Raw genomic sequence first — 15,545 nt, 5'->3', positions numbered from 1 at the left:
TCTATTTCCATGAAGTCCACTTAATGTCTATGTTTAGAGGAAAGGTTCCGGTTATAGTAATTTGTTCATAGATACACAAGATGAAAATATATAAATAATATAATTGGGGACATAAAATAGAAGAAAACCAAAAATCATAGGGTTTTTTTGCCTTTTATGAAAGCTTAACTGTTAGGAGGTTAGAGTAGGATTCTGGAGGTTTAAGTTGTTTTCTGGTGACCACAGCGGAAAACCCAATAATGGAGTTATTTCTTTGAATGTCTGTAGGTCAGTCCATTCTCTACTGCTAGAAAATAACACCCAGAACTGGGTAGTATGGCTACCAGTGCTGGCAACAGAAGTGCCAGACATGGTGATAGAACCTAAGAGGGCTTCAGTGTAGCATCATGGCATGTCTGATGCAGAAGGGAAGTAGATGATGCAGGAAAGAAACCTGAGGGACAGACTTGCTTCCTATCAACACCTTCCTCTGACGGGGACTTCACCTCTCACCATTCAACCCAGTCACACTGCAAACCAAGTCTCTAATGCAAGAATTTGGGCAACACATCCAAGCCAGAGTATTCTGTAATCAAAGTACAGTGAATGAAGGCACCAGAAGAAATCCAACCATATGCTGCACTCCAGAGGCTCATTTTAGCTTTAACTAATATGCTGGCCATCATGGATGAAAGAAGATAATCTTCAAAATGGTTACAGGAAACAGAACACCAGAGGCTCATGCCTGTAACCCTGGCTACTCAGGAGGCTGAGATCTGAAGATGATAGTTCACAGCCAACACCAGGCAGGAAAGTTCATGAGATTCACATCATTAACTACCAAAAAAGCCAGAAGTAGAACTGTGACTTAAAGTGGTAGAGTGCTAACCTTGAGCAAAACAGATTCAGGCACCTAGGCCCAACACCAGAATAACAACAAGAAAAGATCACATGGACCCAAGAAGGTTATTAAATAACCATGAAAAGATCAATTCATCAAAAAGACTTAGTAGTTCTAATACTTATTCACCCAACACCATATCCCCTGAATAGATAAAACAAACATTAACAGAACTGAGAGGAGAAATAAATAGCAACACAATGGTAGGGAGAGAATTTAATATCCTAAAGATAAAAGGAGAGGTAGATCAACTTGACAGAAAAATCAATAAGGAAACAACAGATTCAGAAAACACTGTGGACACTCCAACCACCAGCTGCAGAATACAGTTTTCCAAGCTCATCCAATATTTCCAGGGTAGGTCATATGTTAGACCATATAATACCTTTTAACAAATCCAAGAAAATTTACATCATTTCAAGTATCTTTTTCTGGGCATAGTGATAATGAATCTGAAATTAGTAGCAGGAGGAAAAAAATGGGAATTTTTTTATTGAAATGCATGGAAATTAAACAATTCCCTCCTGGATAACTAAGGGATCAAGGAAGAAATCAAATGTACATTTTAAAATCTCCAAAACAAACTGAAGCAAATACCACATATCAAAATTGAGCATGACTGCAAGGCCAGTTGCATTTATACTTATATTAGAGAGAGAGAGAGAGAGAGAGAGAGAGAGAGAGAGAGAGAGAGAGAGAGAGAGAGAGAGAGAGAGAGACCAAATAATGAAGCCAACTTTATACCTTAAGAGCTAGAAAAATAGCAAAGTGAGCCCAAAGATAACGGAAGAAAGTAGTAAAGTTTCAAGCAGAAATAAATGCTACCAAAAAAGATTAATGAAATAAGTTAGGGTTTTTTAAAGAGATAAGAAGCCTTTAAGTAGACTAATCAAGAAGCAAGAAAGACATGAATAAACCACAAATGAAAGAGTATACATTATGATTGATACAATAAAAATAGAAAGTACTAGGTACTGGTAGCACATGCCTATAATCTAGGCTATTCAGGAGACTGAGATCTGAAGATCACAGTAGAAAGCCACCCCACACACGAAAGTCTGTGAGACTCTTATTTCCAATTAACCACCAGAAAGCCAGAAGTGGCACTGTAGCTGAAGTGGTAGAACACTCTCCTTGAGCTGAAGAGATCAGGGACAGTGCCCAGGCCCAGAGTTCAAGCCCCATGACCAACAACAACAAAAAAATAGGATTGTAAGGGATTATTACAAATAATTATACAACAATATATTGATGCCTAAAAGTAATAGAAGCCAGAATTGGTGGCTCATACCTGTTATCCTAGCTACTCAGGAGGGCCATAGTTCACCACCAGCCAAAAGTTTTGGCAAAGTTTTGCAAGACCCCATGTCAGCCAGCAATAGCTGCAATGCTGTGGTACATACCATCACCCTGGCTATTGGTAAAAAATGAACAGAATAATCAGTGAAGGCTGGCCTGGCTCACATTTGAAACCCTCCGATGAATAACAAAAGCTGAGTGCTAGTGCCTCAGGTCTGTAATCCTAGCTATTCAAGAGGCTGAGATACTGAGAGTCTGTTTTGGAGGCCCATAGGAAAGTCTGTGATACTCCCAAATAACCTGTAAAAGAACAGGGCTGAAGGTGTGGCTCAAATGAATACAGTGTCAGCCAAGCCAGTAAGCCAAGTAAACGCAGGGTCCTTGAGTTCAAATCCTGATACCAGCAAAAATAAAATAAATAATGAGCAGAATGGTTAAAGCTATAGCTGAAGTGGTAGGTTATCTGCTTAGCAAGTTTAACACAAGGTGATCAAAAATCTCAGTACTGCCAAAAAAAGAAAGAAAGAAAGAAAAAAGAATAGATAAATTCCTAGAAAATGAAACCTGGTAAGCAATCCTGACTCATTAAGAAACAGAAAACTAGAACAGACCATAACAAGAAGATTAAATCAACAGTCAAATGTCTGTCAGCAAAGAAAAGTCTGGTGAATTCTATGACACATTTAAATAACAATTAATATAGGAGGGCATGGTGGCTCATGCCTGTAATCCTAGCTACTCAGGAGGCTGAGATCTGAGGATCAAGATTCAAAGCCAGCCCAGGGACCAAAGGACCTGAGACTCTTATCTCCAATTAATCCTCTAGAAAAATGGGAAGTGTGGCTTGGCTCAAGGGTAGGGTGGTAGCCTTGAGCTGAAGAGCTCAGGGACAGTGCCCAGGACGAATTCAAGCCCCACAACCCACAAAGAAAAAAAAATTAACAATCCTTCTCAAACTTTCCAAAAATTTTAAGAAGAAAGAACATTTCCAAAATTATTCTACAAGCCACTCCCTAATACCAATTCTGATAACAGATTTGTGTTATGATTTCGATAGTGAAAAATGCAACTCTTGTCTCTATGGTTTCAAAAAATGAGTCCATGGACATAGAGGGAGAAAAGTAAAACAGCAAAGATATATCCAATAAGAAGGCAAGCAGAGCTCCCACTAGACAGGAGGTGTCCCAAGGGAGACACTGCCTGGCACGTGTTTTGCTGGGGTTAATAAGGTGTCTGTAGGAGAGAGCTACATGACACTCAAGATCATTGGACAGCCTGAAGGCCATAGCAATCCCCAGACCCATTCAGAGGCACCATGGGTTCCACGAAGCCTGTATGAGCTCTCTGTGTATTCCTTGTGCTGATATTTAACCCCTCTGACTGGGAGCCCATTTCAACACCTCCCTCTGGGGATCAATCATCAGTCTACTGTTCAAAGGCAAAGCTTCCTGGGGCAATGGGACACAATGCCATGTGCCACAGTGATTGATGTCTCTGGGACTGGTCAAGGTCATGGTGAGGGACTCTGTTCTGCTCTCCTTTTGGCTGTAAAGTGTTCCTGACAGTGCCCTGTATGCAAGTCTTGTTCTCCAGCAGCTGGGCTTCTGCTTTATGAATTGATCTCATGAAGTGACTCATTCTGAGCTGATTCTGTCAGGGATCAGGACTTCAGTTGGAAGATGTAGATAACTAGGAATATGCCTTGGAAAAGGACCTTGGCCCCAACCCCTTCCTGATCCTCTGTTTCCTGGCCACCATGAGATGAGTAACTCTGCCTATCTGCCTTGCCACAGACCCAGAAAGAATGGAGTCACCTGCCCCAAAGCTGTAACCTCTGAAGCTCTGAGACAAAATAAACGTTAACTCTCTCAAGCTTGATTTTCTCAGGTATTTGCCACAACAACAGAAAGGTTAAGTTCCTATTCAAAATATATACAACTCAATAAGAAAAACCTACAAACAAAACACATGGATAAATGACCTAAAATTTTTACATATCAAAGATGATATGTGAGTGAAAACAGGTATGTGAAAATGTGCTCATCATCACTCACCAAGGAAATACAAATCAAAGCTACAAGAAGATACCACCGGGGCCGGGAGCTTGGCCTAGTGGTTAAAGTGCTTGCCTAGCATGCATGAAGACCTGGGTTCGATTCCTCGGTACCACATACATAGAAAAAAGCCAGAAGTGGTGCTGAGGCTCAAGTGGTAGAGCTCTAGCCTTGAGAAAGTCCAAGGACAGTGCTCAGGCCCTGAGCTCAAGCCCAGGACTGGCAAAAAAAAAAAAGAAGATACCACCTCATTAATGTCAGAGACAAAGAAGCGCCAAGCTCCTGCCTGTTTTCAACTACTCGGAAGGTAGAAATTGCATATCTAGGCCAGTCCAGGTAAAAAGTTAGTGAGATTCCCCTCCCCTCAACTGTTAGAAAGCTGGATGTAGTGGCCCATGCCTGTTGCTAGGTGACAAGTGTCAACAGGAAGATGGTGATTCAGGCAGACACAGGAATACACAGGAGACTCTATCTCAAAATGAGTTAAAGGGACTGGATATGTGGATGAAGAAGAAAAACATCTTCCAAGCAAGAACAAGGCCTTGAGTTCAACCCCCAGTACCACACAAAATAAGGAATAGCCAAAGCACAAAGGGCTGGGGGTTGTTTTAAATGTACCTCAGTAGCAAGCCCACGGCCCTAGGTTTAGTACCATGGGAGGGGGGAAGTGTTGGAGAAGGTGTAGAGAAAAGGAAATCTTGTATGCTGGTCACGAGAAGGTAAATTGTCACAGACTTTTGGAAAATCCTATAAAAATTTCCTTGTAAAGGTAAAACAAAAGCAGTGACGGACAGAGTTATGAAATGATTTAGCAATCCCACTTGCGAGTATGTGCCATAGGAAGTGAAGTCAGTATTTTGGCAGCATCTACTCCTCTACATTCATCTCAACCCTGCTCACAGCAGCCAAGAAATGGAATTAAGCAAAGTGCCCATCAACAGATCAATGAATTAAAAAGAAGCAGTGTGTGCATACAACGGAAGGCCATTCAATCACAAAAGAGAAGCAAGTCCTGTGTCGACCAAGCTAGAGGTCACTGTGCCAAGTGAACAAATCAGAGACAGGCAAATAAATACTGGCTGGCTGTCCCTGCCCCTGTATACAGCATCTACTCAGAGTACAATAGTGTTTAGCAGTGCTGGGATGGTGGTAAAGGGGTACAAGGTATCAATTATGAGTAGATTCTGGAGGTCTAATGTAAGGTCATTGTATGTTCATAGGACAATAGTGTAAAATACAGTACTGTGTACTTATAAGGGATGGTAAACACACTGTCCAAACATGCACACATACAAAACATAACTAAGCAAGGTGATGCATGTTTACCAAGCTGCCTGTCACAGTCATTTCATATATGTATGTATATATATATATTCCTCTTAAGTACATATACTTGTCCCATCGTACAGCTAGAAAAATTAAAGTGAGTATTTTGTTCAACCTGGCTTTCAGCCTTCTAATCAAAGTAGTTACTTACACTGTATGAAACTATTGATAACACTGTGTTTTCATTTAACATTTTGATATTTATTCATTGTCTGTTACTTCCTTTTTGCCTGAAAGCTTTTGTATTATTTTGTATTATTTCTGTTTCCTTTTCTTCTTTTTTAGCTTATAAGCCATAACTCTGTTTCACAATCTCAGTGATTGATTTAGAAATGATAAAACACACATCTTTCATTTATCTCAGCCCAACTTCACTTCATGGAAAGCATAAAAAATAATTTCCAATAATATGTTTTCATTTTTTTCTCTCAGATTTTATGCTTTGATGTCACATAGTTTTCCATATGTTATAAATTCCACAACACATCCTTCTAATTTTTTTTATTTCAAAACACTATATTTTTAGTCAGGCACAGGTGGCTCATATCTGTAATCTTAGCTACTCAGGAAGCAGAAGTCAGGAAATTTAAGCCCAAACCCAGGCAAAAAATGCACACAATTCTATTTCAAACAATAGTAAGCTGGGCACAGTGGTGAATACCTGTTGTCCCAGGTACATGAAAAGCATAAATACATGGGGGTGAGGAGCATGGCCTAGTGGTAGAGTGATTGCCTAGCATACACAAAGCCCTGGGTTCAATTCCTCAGTACCACATACACAGAAAAAAACTGTAAGTGGTTCTGTGACTCAAGTGCCCATGGGCAGTGTCCAGACCCTGAGTTCAAGGCCCAGGATTGGCAAAAACATATGAATAAATATGAGGATCATACTCCAGATCTTTTTAGACATAAATGTGAGATACTATTCAAATATAACAAGAACAAACAAATCAGGACACGTGTTAAGTAGCAGAGCATCTGCCTAGCAAGCACAAGGCCCTGAGTTCAATCACCAGAATTACAAAAGTAAATAAATATTTTTTAATTCACATTTTCAAGAGACATTTAAAAGAAGACATACGTGTTTATCTGCATTTCTAGTCTTTGGCATCTCTTTGCATAGATCTAGGTTTCTGGACCCAGGCATTGTCTGTCACCCAAAGGTGACAGACAGTTCACATAATTTTATGTTTTCATAGAAGATTTATTTCACTTCTGTTTTTGATCGTTAACTTTGCCTGGGTGTGGAGTTCTAGGCTGACCATTTTTTCTTTCTTTTAATAATGAGCTATCCCACTTTCTTCAGTGGGAACTTGGCTGTCATCCTAATCTATCTCTTTACAATATACCTTTTCCTTTGCCTTCTTTTAAGATTTTCCCCTTTAAGAAACTAAAGAATGATTAGTCTTACTGCTATTTGTTTCATGTTTCTTCTGTTTGTGTCTTGGGTTTGTTGAGATCCTTGGTTCTAGACTTCATCAAATTTGGGAAATTTCCAATACTGGTTTTTATTTTTCTCTCCCAGCCTTTTCAAGTTCCCCAATTCTAATTCTACATACTTAAAGCTCCACACGTCACTGGTTTTCCCTTTCAGTCTTTTCTCCTTGTGACTTTTCTTGTATAGTGTGTGTGTGTGTGTGTGTGTGTGTGTGTGTGTGTGTGTGTGTGTATGTGTGTGTGTGTGTGTGTGTGTGTTTTACTTTTTTATTTTATTGTCAGGGTAATATATAAAGGAGTTACAGTTATATTAACCAAAATAGTAGGTGCATTACTTCTCACACATTGATACCCCTTCTCACGTTTTTGTCCCCATTTCCTCCCCCTTGTATAGTTTCTATCACTGTGTTTTAATTTTACTAACACTTTCTTCTGCAGTGTTATCCATTAGTAATCCTGTCGTGTGTATTCTCTGTTTCACACATTGTCATCCTCTCTAGAACTGTGATTTGGGTGACTTGCAACCTTCTGTATCTCTCCTTGAAATGTTCGTGGCCTTGGCAAATAGAACAGACACACTGAGATTGCTGGCCCCCTGCTCTGTGTGGGCTTATCCCGACTCACCTGAGGGGAGCCTTCCCCTCCCTCTGAAGTCATCTGTGCCGTTCTCACCTGCTCTAACCACCCTGCTCTACCTGGGTTATAGATTCTCTCCCCAGCTCAGGGCACTATTGACTCTTAAACCTCCTCCATATCCTATAGCCTTCCTGCAGCTAACCAGGATGCTCACAGAGCTCACCCCATTTGTGTCCTGTGTTTTCTGTTCCCAATGTCTGAAAACTACAGTTCCTACAATATGACCCTTTTTTGTGCCAGTCTTAGGCTGGAGTTCAGAGCCTGAGCACTATCTTGGACTTTCTCAAGGCTAGAGCTCCACCACTTGAGCCTCAGCACCACTTCCAGCTTTTTCTGTGTATGAGGTATTGAGGAATTGAACTCTGATCTTCGTGCATGCTAGGCAAACACTCTACCACTAGGCCAAACTCCCAGCCAACATGGCCATTTTTTAAAAATTGCTTAGAAAATGGTTTCTAATAGTTTCAGTTCCTAATACCTCACCTTGGCTAAAAGCAGAAGTTTCTGTTTGGCTTTTCTAAGATATAAACCTCACTGAATTACAATGGCAGAAAGTGGGAGGAAGTTTCCAAATTGGGTTTGAATTTCAGAAAAGTCAAAAGGTCACTTTGGATGCTAGGTGACGGATTCTGGTAAAAAGTTTCAGAGGAAACAATCAGAGCACATTTCCAGTGCAAATTTCAGCAAGTGGCAAGTTCCTAGAAACTGGGGGGGGGGGGGGTTGTTTCCACATGCCCCATGTCTAAACCAGGTCACTGCACATTTCTGCTGCAGTGGGTTCGAGAACCATAGCCCTTACTGTCAGCCCCAGGCACCAAAATTGGACCACTAGAAACCTATCTGTTCAGGTATAGAGCAAGAATAGAGGGGTATGTTATGTTCCCAGACAAATGGTATCAGCATGAGTTAATGCCATGGGCCACCACTAGACATGGGGTCTTGGTCATGTGACCTAACCTTCATCAGCTTTCTCATGTAGTAAATGGATATGATGTGTGCAGGTTCTAGTTCCTTCCTCCTCTAGAAAGCCCATGAATTGGAAATACCTGTAACACTCTCCTTGTTCTTTCCAATATAGGTACCTCTGGATCTAGAAGAGGATCAGACATCCCAGGAAAGTTCATGACCCTTCCTCCAAGAGAGTCCCATCTGTGTCAAAGAGGACATGCAGACCATTATTCACCTGGGGCATGGTACCAGTTCCCACCATACAAAAACCGGGACCCTATCACCTTGTGAAGGGCAGCTGCCAGGCCAGCATGCCATAATGGGTATAAACAGTCCTGATTCAGCCACATTTCTAATGTGAGACCTTGGGCGAGTCATGCTGTCTCTAGACCACTGTCCTTCCATTTCTATAATTTTTGGAAGCCTGCACTCATCCCTTGGGCATATCTTGCGAAGATCCCTAAACTTAGCTGAAAAGATTTCTGCAGGTTCTCAGAGAAGAATTGCTTCACAAATAAAAAGGAATTAGACTAACACCAGCCCTAAGGTGGTACTTAGGCTGAGAGTAAAGACCGTACTGCATAAAGCCTACCCCAAACCACAGAAAAGCAATTGTTAGTGAATGAACGATATTTTCAGATATAAAATTAAGAACATAACACAGTGGTGGATCATACCTGTAATGGTAGGGATCAGGCGGATCATGGTTTCAGGCCTGGCTGACAAGAAAGGTCATGAGCCCCCATCTCAATCAAACAGCAGAGTGTGGTGGCATGAACCCCTGTCACCCCAACTATGTGAGATTGGGAGGAATTTGGTTCCAGGCTAGCTTGGACCAAAAAAAAAAGTTTGCAAAACCCCAAACCAACCTGCACATGTCATCAGCTGAGGCAAAACATAAATGGAAGGATCACAGTCCAGGCCAGTCCAGACAAAAAGCAAAATCCTATCTAAAAAAAAATAAATAACCAGAGCAAAGAAAAGCACTAAGGTGGTGACTCAAGTGGCAAAGCACCTGCCTCGTAAGCACAAAGGTCTGAGCTCAAACCCAGTGCCACCACAAACAGAAATTAAAAACTCAACTGCAGAAAGAGCTCTACAAGAGAACAAAGGTGTATCGCATTAGGAAATAATGGATTTTTAAAAATCAGTCTTACCGTTACTTCCATTATTGTAGACCATAGCAATATCATACTCAATATCAGCAGACTGTACCAAAAAAGTAGGCAAAGCTCACAATAATGTGAGTATAACAAAATTATGTGCTAGTACTAAGGCTTGCTGTCAGGGTCTGTGCACTGTCCTGTCATCTTCCCACTCAACGGCCATGCTCTCCCCCGTGAGCCATATCTCTACTTCCACCTTTTTGCTAGTTGTCGCTAAGAGTATCATGGACTTTCTTATAACTGGGCTGGTTTTGAATACTAATCCTTAAGCACAGGCTTCTGAGTGGCTAGGGTTTTGGGTGTGAACTGAGCCACCACCAGGGCCCAGCTAATATATATATATATACATATATATATATTAAATATACATCTTCATCCCAGTCCCCTTCTGCCTGCCCCACCTCTCACTGTCCCAGGATCTAACTCCCTGGTGACATCTGTCCAATTTCAGACTTAGACATCAAAGATGCAATCGCTCTAGAGTCCACTCAGCGACCCTACCGTCGGCAAAGCTCATCCCTGGACCCCGTGATACAGGAGGGCATATTCAGTGGCCGCAGGGTGAACATCATGAGAGACTGGACAGCCAAGGCTCCTGACACCTACGAGCGCAAGCTGAAGACACTCATGGACAAGGGGACGGAGCCCAAGATTGAGAGCGTGAAGATGCTCAAGCCAGAGGAGGTGCTGAGCTGCCGGTGAGCGGCCCCACAGGTGCCCGGGTCCTAGGGCATGGGCGCTGGAGCTGACAGCAGCTCTGTCCGGACCCTTGGAAACCCCAGGGTATGCTCAATATGCCTGAGCTGTGACCCTTGGTCCCAAAAGACCACTCCAGGCTCCAGGCTAACCTTCCTAGCTGCCTCCTGCTGTGTTAGATGCTGTTAGATTCTAAAGCCACAACTCTGGCGTTTACAGGATTCTTCCAATCTACCCCAGAGACCATAAGCATTACTCCAAAAGGAAAAGTGGAGCTCGTGTTGCCTTGAGTTAACAGGAAATCCCTCTGAGATCCTTTATGCTAATGTTAAATGGTTCCCATCCCTGCTATATGTTTGGGGTTTTAGTCTCCCAAGCGACCATGAACAAGGTATGAAGCCATTTGGGGCTGGTTGTTCTTAGCCAAGATTCCACTTGATTGCTTGTTCTCTGTGTTTATTTGTTTGCTATGTTAGTACTGAGACTTGAACTCGGGCCTGGCGCTCTCATGTGATTTTTTTCACTCCAAGCTGGTGATGTGACACTTGAGACACTCCTTCACTTCCAGTTTTTTGCTGGTTCATTGGAGATAAGAGTCTCTAGGATGTATCTGCCCAGGCTGATTTTAAACGGTGATTCCCAGAACTCAGCCTCCAGAGGAGCTAAGATTTCAGGCCTGAAATCTCTAGCATCCAGCATTGTTCTATTTCTCAGGATTTACTAGGTTTTAGTAATGCCATACAGCTGAGTTCCCTCTGCACACACGGAAAAAAAAATCCAAAGATATCTCTCATGAATCCGTCATTATTCTTTGCTATAAGAGCAAAGCTGACTAGTTAAACTATTTAGCCAGGGGGAAATAGAGACCACAGAATTCTGTGCTCATCATTCTGCAGTTGATAGTAATAAACTCATCATTGAACTCACCTGTGGGCTGGCAGTGGCTGCCATTCCCTGACTGGTAAGGGGGCAGATAATCAGAATGGGTACCTGCTCATAGGTGGACAGGTACAGTCCCATTGACTGCCCTAGTTTAGGGTACTGTGCTGGGTACCTCTCATTGGCTCTGACAGCCTTACCTGGGCTTCATGGTGAGGAGGAAAGATACCTGGACAGAACTCCTACCTCCCCACCCCTGCCCCCCACAAGGAGGCAGAATATCTGAAGAGACATCTACAAAGCCATCAGAAACCCATGGGAAGAAGGGGTGAATCAAGTTTGGTAGGATCACAAAGCCTCCCCAGAGGTACAGATATGTAAAATTGTCCCAGGCTGGCAACTCAGGGAACAAAGGAGAGACTCGTGAAAGGACCTGAGCTGGAAAGAAAAGTGAGTGAATCTCAGCAAGATCTTAAAGGCAAAATGTCATTACCAATGGGCAGAAAATCACATTGTACCAACCTGCAGCTTCTCCCATATCATCTGTTACATAATAACCAACCGCTGGGTGCCAGTGGCTCATGGCTGTAATCCTAGCTATTCAGGAGGCTGAGATCTGAGGATGGTAGTTCAAAGCCACCCTGGCACAGAAGTCCATGAGCTTCCTATTTCCAGTTAACCACCAGAAAACCAGAAGTGGTGCTGTGGCTCAAGTGGTGGAGCACTAGCCTGTAGCTGAAGAGCTCAGGGATAGTGCCCAGGCCCAGAGTTCAAGCCCTGTGACTAACAAAAAATCAACAACAAAAACCAACTAGCGGAGGGTCTCACAGGTCATACCAAAGATAACTCCAAGCAGGCAAGCCTGGCGGTACACATCTGCAGTGCCCGTCCTCAGGAAGGCTGAAACAGGGGGAGCGTGAGTGCCCAGTCAGGACTCTACAATAGCGAGCGAGGCCTTATCAGGGATGGAGGAACTTTTTTTTGCCAAGGGCTTTTTCGATATTTATAACAATACTCACAGGCCATACACAATTTTCCCAGCAAGAAAGCTGTGGGCAACAAATGTCCTGTCGTTGGGCCAGGAGTTTGGCCCAGTGGTTAAAGTGCTTGCCTAGCTTGCGTGAAGACCCAGGTTCGATTCCTCGGTACCACATACATAGAAAAAAGCCAGAAGTGGTGCTGAGGCTCAAGTGGTAGAGCTCTAGCCTTGAGAAAGTCCAAGGACAGTGCTCAGGCCCTGAGCTCAAGCCCAGGACTGGCAAAAATAAATAAATAAATAAATAAATAAATAAATAAATAAATAAAATGTCCTGTCATGCACCAAAGGATTCTGATGTATAAACAGCTTATATGGGGAAGGTTCCACACCCCTGACATTGGGACAGAGGTCAAGGTCAATTGTGGAGTCAGGGATTCTGGCCCCAGAGCAGAGACTTTCTGGATCAAGTGGGAGAGATGGAATCAATTCCATCTTCAGCATCTGTCCCAAGTGTGGGATTTCAAAAAACATTTTTTGAATCAATGTGCTAACAACTTGATTGGATATTATTAACACAAAATATACACATCTACACCTAAAGCTGCCCAGCTATTATGTCCACACTCGTGGATTTATACCACCTGGCCAGTGGCTTCTAAAGGTGTGCATGTACCGATAGAGAGATGAATGGGGCTGAACCTGTTATCCTAGCTATTCAGAAAGCCAAGATCTGAGGATCACAGTTCAAAGCCAACTTGGGCAAGAAAAACCTGTGAGATTTGTATCTCCAATTAACTACAAAAAGAAAAAAGAAAAAGTCAGAAGTGGATGTGTGGCTCAAGTGGTAGAACATTATCCTTAAGCAAAAATGTCCAAGGACAACACCCAGGCCCTGAGTTCAAGCCCCAAGATCAGAAAAGAGTGCGGGGGTGGGGAGGGGGAGAGGAATTCCCCCAGTCAGCTTCCTGTGAAAGCCATGTGGCAGCTTCTTCTAAATGCCATTTGAATTGTGACATTTTAATTAAGAGTCCTCAGAATAGGATCGCCCACCCCCACCTAGTTGATAATTCCCAGATGAATACCTTTTATTGTATAACTTCACTTCCTGCCAACTTCTGCTCTTGGGCTAAGTTCAGAAGCTGTGGGGAAGCAGGGAGAAGAGTGTTACACTAATGCCAGCAAAACCATCCCTCAGAGTCCCCACTGTAAGGCAGCTCCTAGCACCTCTGCAGAGAACCCCATTGTCAACCTCACAAATACAAGAGACTGGGGCTCCAAGGAGGCCCCCCTTTTGTCTGATGCCTGCTGCCTTCCTTCTCTCCCACAGATACCTGCGCCTGTCCAAAAACAACATTCGCACCCTGCTGAAGCTCTGCAAAGATGCAGGGATGGACGTGGATATCCACCCCCACATGGTGGAGGCAGAGATAGACGCCAAGAAGGTGTTTGACCGGATGCCCAGCATAGCCCTCTAGGGGCTCTGCAATGACCCCCCCCGCAGGCTCCCTCTGCTCTGGGCTCTGCTACCGCCCCTGTGTAGCTGCAGCCCACCCTGCAGCCTGGCCCAGGGCATCTTTTAGACCGTAGACAGGAAAACACGCCCTAACTGCATGACCCCTCGTGCTGGTGTAGGCTTTGTCCTCCCCACCTGTGAAGCAGCTTTGGGAGAAATCAGGGTGCTCCTTACAACAAAGGAAGAGAGCCCTCTTCCTAGGAAGAAGTGAGAAAATAGTCTTGACAGGGGTTTCAAGAAGAACCATGGCACACAGCTCTGATTGGAAACCTACACATCCCTGCATAGAGCCAGGCTTTGCAGGGAGCTGGCCCTTGTAGGTGCAGGGCAATGCTCATCCCGGAGCAATGGGGGTGGGGAGGAGAGAAGAGGCTGAGTCAGCACCTAGGAACTCTAGGGCTGTGTTAGATGCTCACAGCCACAGGGTCTCCACTCACTCTGGGACCTTTCAAAGCCGACAGGGGCCTCGACATTGGCAACATTCGTTCTTTCCTGAACCTAAGCAGCCTAAGGGGGCAAAGCAACTTTCCTTTGGTCATGAGGGCACAAAATGACAGGTCTGGGATAGATGGTGCTGGCCCCCTTGTATAACAACTGACAGGTCAATCTCGCAGGGCCTTTCAGAGCAGCAGCCTTTACCCATCATGTCTTCCAGGACCCCTGACGTCTGAGGCTTCAAGCCCAGACCCTTTCGTCCCCATCAGCCTTTCAAGTAAATTTGATTCTCACCAGCCCCATGTACTAGCTGTGTAATCTTAAGCCAGTTCCTTTAACCTCTCTGTGCCTTTATTTCTCATCCACTAAGGCTAGCCCCAGGTGGGCCGACATCAAGTTCTGGTACCTAAAAGTTCCATTAAAATGAGAGCTGTTGCCCCAATTCCTAGTGCATAAGGAGCAAACTTCCTAGAACCCCATTTCCAGAAAAGAGCCCGCAACAGATTTGACCACATTGAATCACACCCTATCCACAGTAAAACCCCCGACTTCCTATCCATTTTTAACTCCCACAAAGTATGAAAAGGGCAGATCATGTAATAGAAAAGCAGCAGATATCTTGGACAGATGGCAGAAACTTCTAGAAAGAGACCAATGGACAAATGTCAGGCTGTGGTGGTTCATGCCTATAATGCTAGCTACTTGGGAAGCTAAGACCTGAGGATCAAAGTTGGAAGCCAGTCCAGTCGGGAAAATTCATGAGCCTGACTCCTACTAACCACCAGGAAACTGGAAGTGGTGCTGTGGCTCAAAGTGGTAGAGCACTAGGTTTGAGCAAAAAGTTCAAGGACAGCACCTAGGCCCTGGGTTCAAGACACATGACCAACAAAAAAAGAAAAAAGAAAAAGTGGCAGATATCTTGGACAGAGCACAAGAACTACTGGAAAAAGGCTATCCAAATGGCCAATGGACACTAGTATTCAGTTGTCAGAGACTGTCACTGACAAAGCACGTCGCAGTACAAGGACACCTGCACCTGAGTGCCTGGGGGGAGGGGGGGAGGGGGAGGAGCAGAACTGGCTGTTGCTGAGTGTGTTGCACTTCTGCTGGGCCTACAAGTTAGACACATAGAGAACGTGTAACAGAGCACACACACACACACACACACACACCAACAGACATGTGCTAGTTCTCTAAGGTTGCTTTACTCAGTGCAGCCGAAAGTAGAACTGGTCCAAGTACCAACTGCCAGGTCAGACTACAGTCATTGACTGTGGCAGAAAAAATGAAACTGAAT

The 15,545-nt window shown here is 43.7% G+C and overlaps 1 protein-coding gene across 1 annotated transcript in view; it reads left to right on the top strand.

Annotated features, from left to right (window-relative positions):
* Positions 1-13,914, top strand: part of C24H16orf78 (chromosome 24 C16orf78 homolog) — a 105,195-nt gene extending 91,281 nt beyond the window's left edge. Inside the window, exons 6-8 of the mRNA XM_090357673.1 lie at positions 8,711-8,746; positions 10,198-10,444; positions 13,628-13,914. Coding sequence (XP_090213799.1) covers positions 8,711-8,746; positions 10,198-10,444; positions 13,628-13,775 — 431 coding nt within the window. The 3' untranslated portion in view covers positions 13,776-13,914. The remainder of the gene's footprint in view (positions 1-8,710; positions 8,747-10,197; positions 10,445-13,627) is intronic.
* Positions 13,915-15,545: the final 1,631 nt, after the last annotated feature.

The sequence above is a fragment of the Megascapheus bottae genome, chromosome 24 (genome assembly GCF_031878675.1).
Source record: "Megascapheus bottae isolate mThoBot1 chromosome 24, mThoBot2.hap1, whole genome shotgun sequence".
NCBI lineage: Eukaryota > Metazoa > Chordata > Mammalia > Rodentia > Geomyidae > Megascapheus > Megascapheus bottae.
Note: the sequence above shows the minus strand (reverse complement) of the source record. Positions and strands in the feature narration are given on the sequence as shown.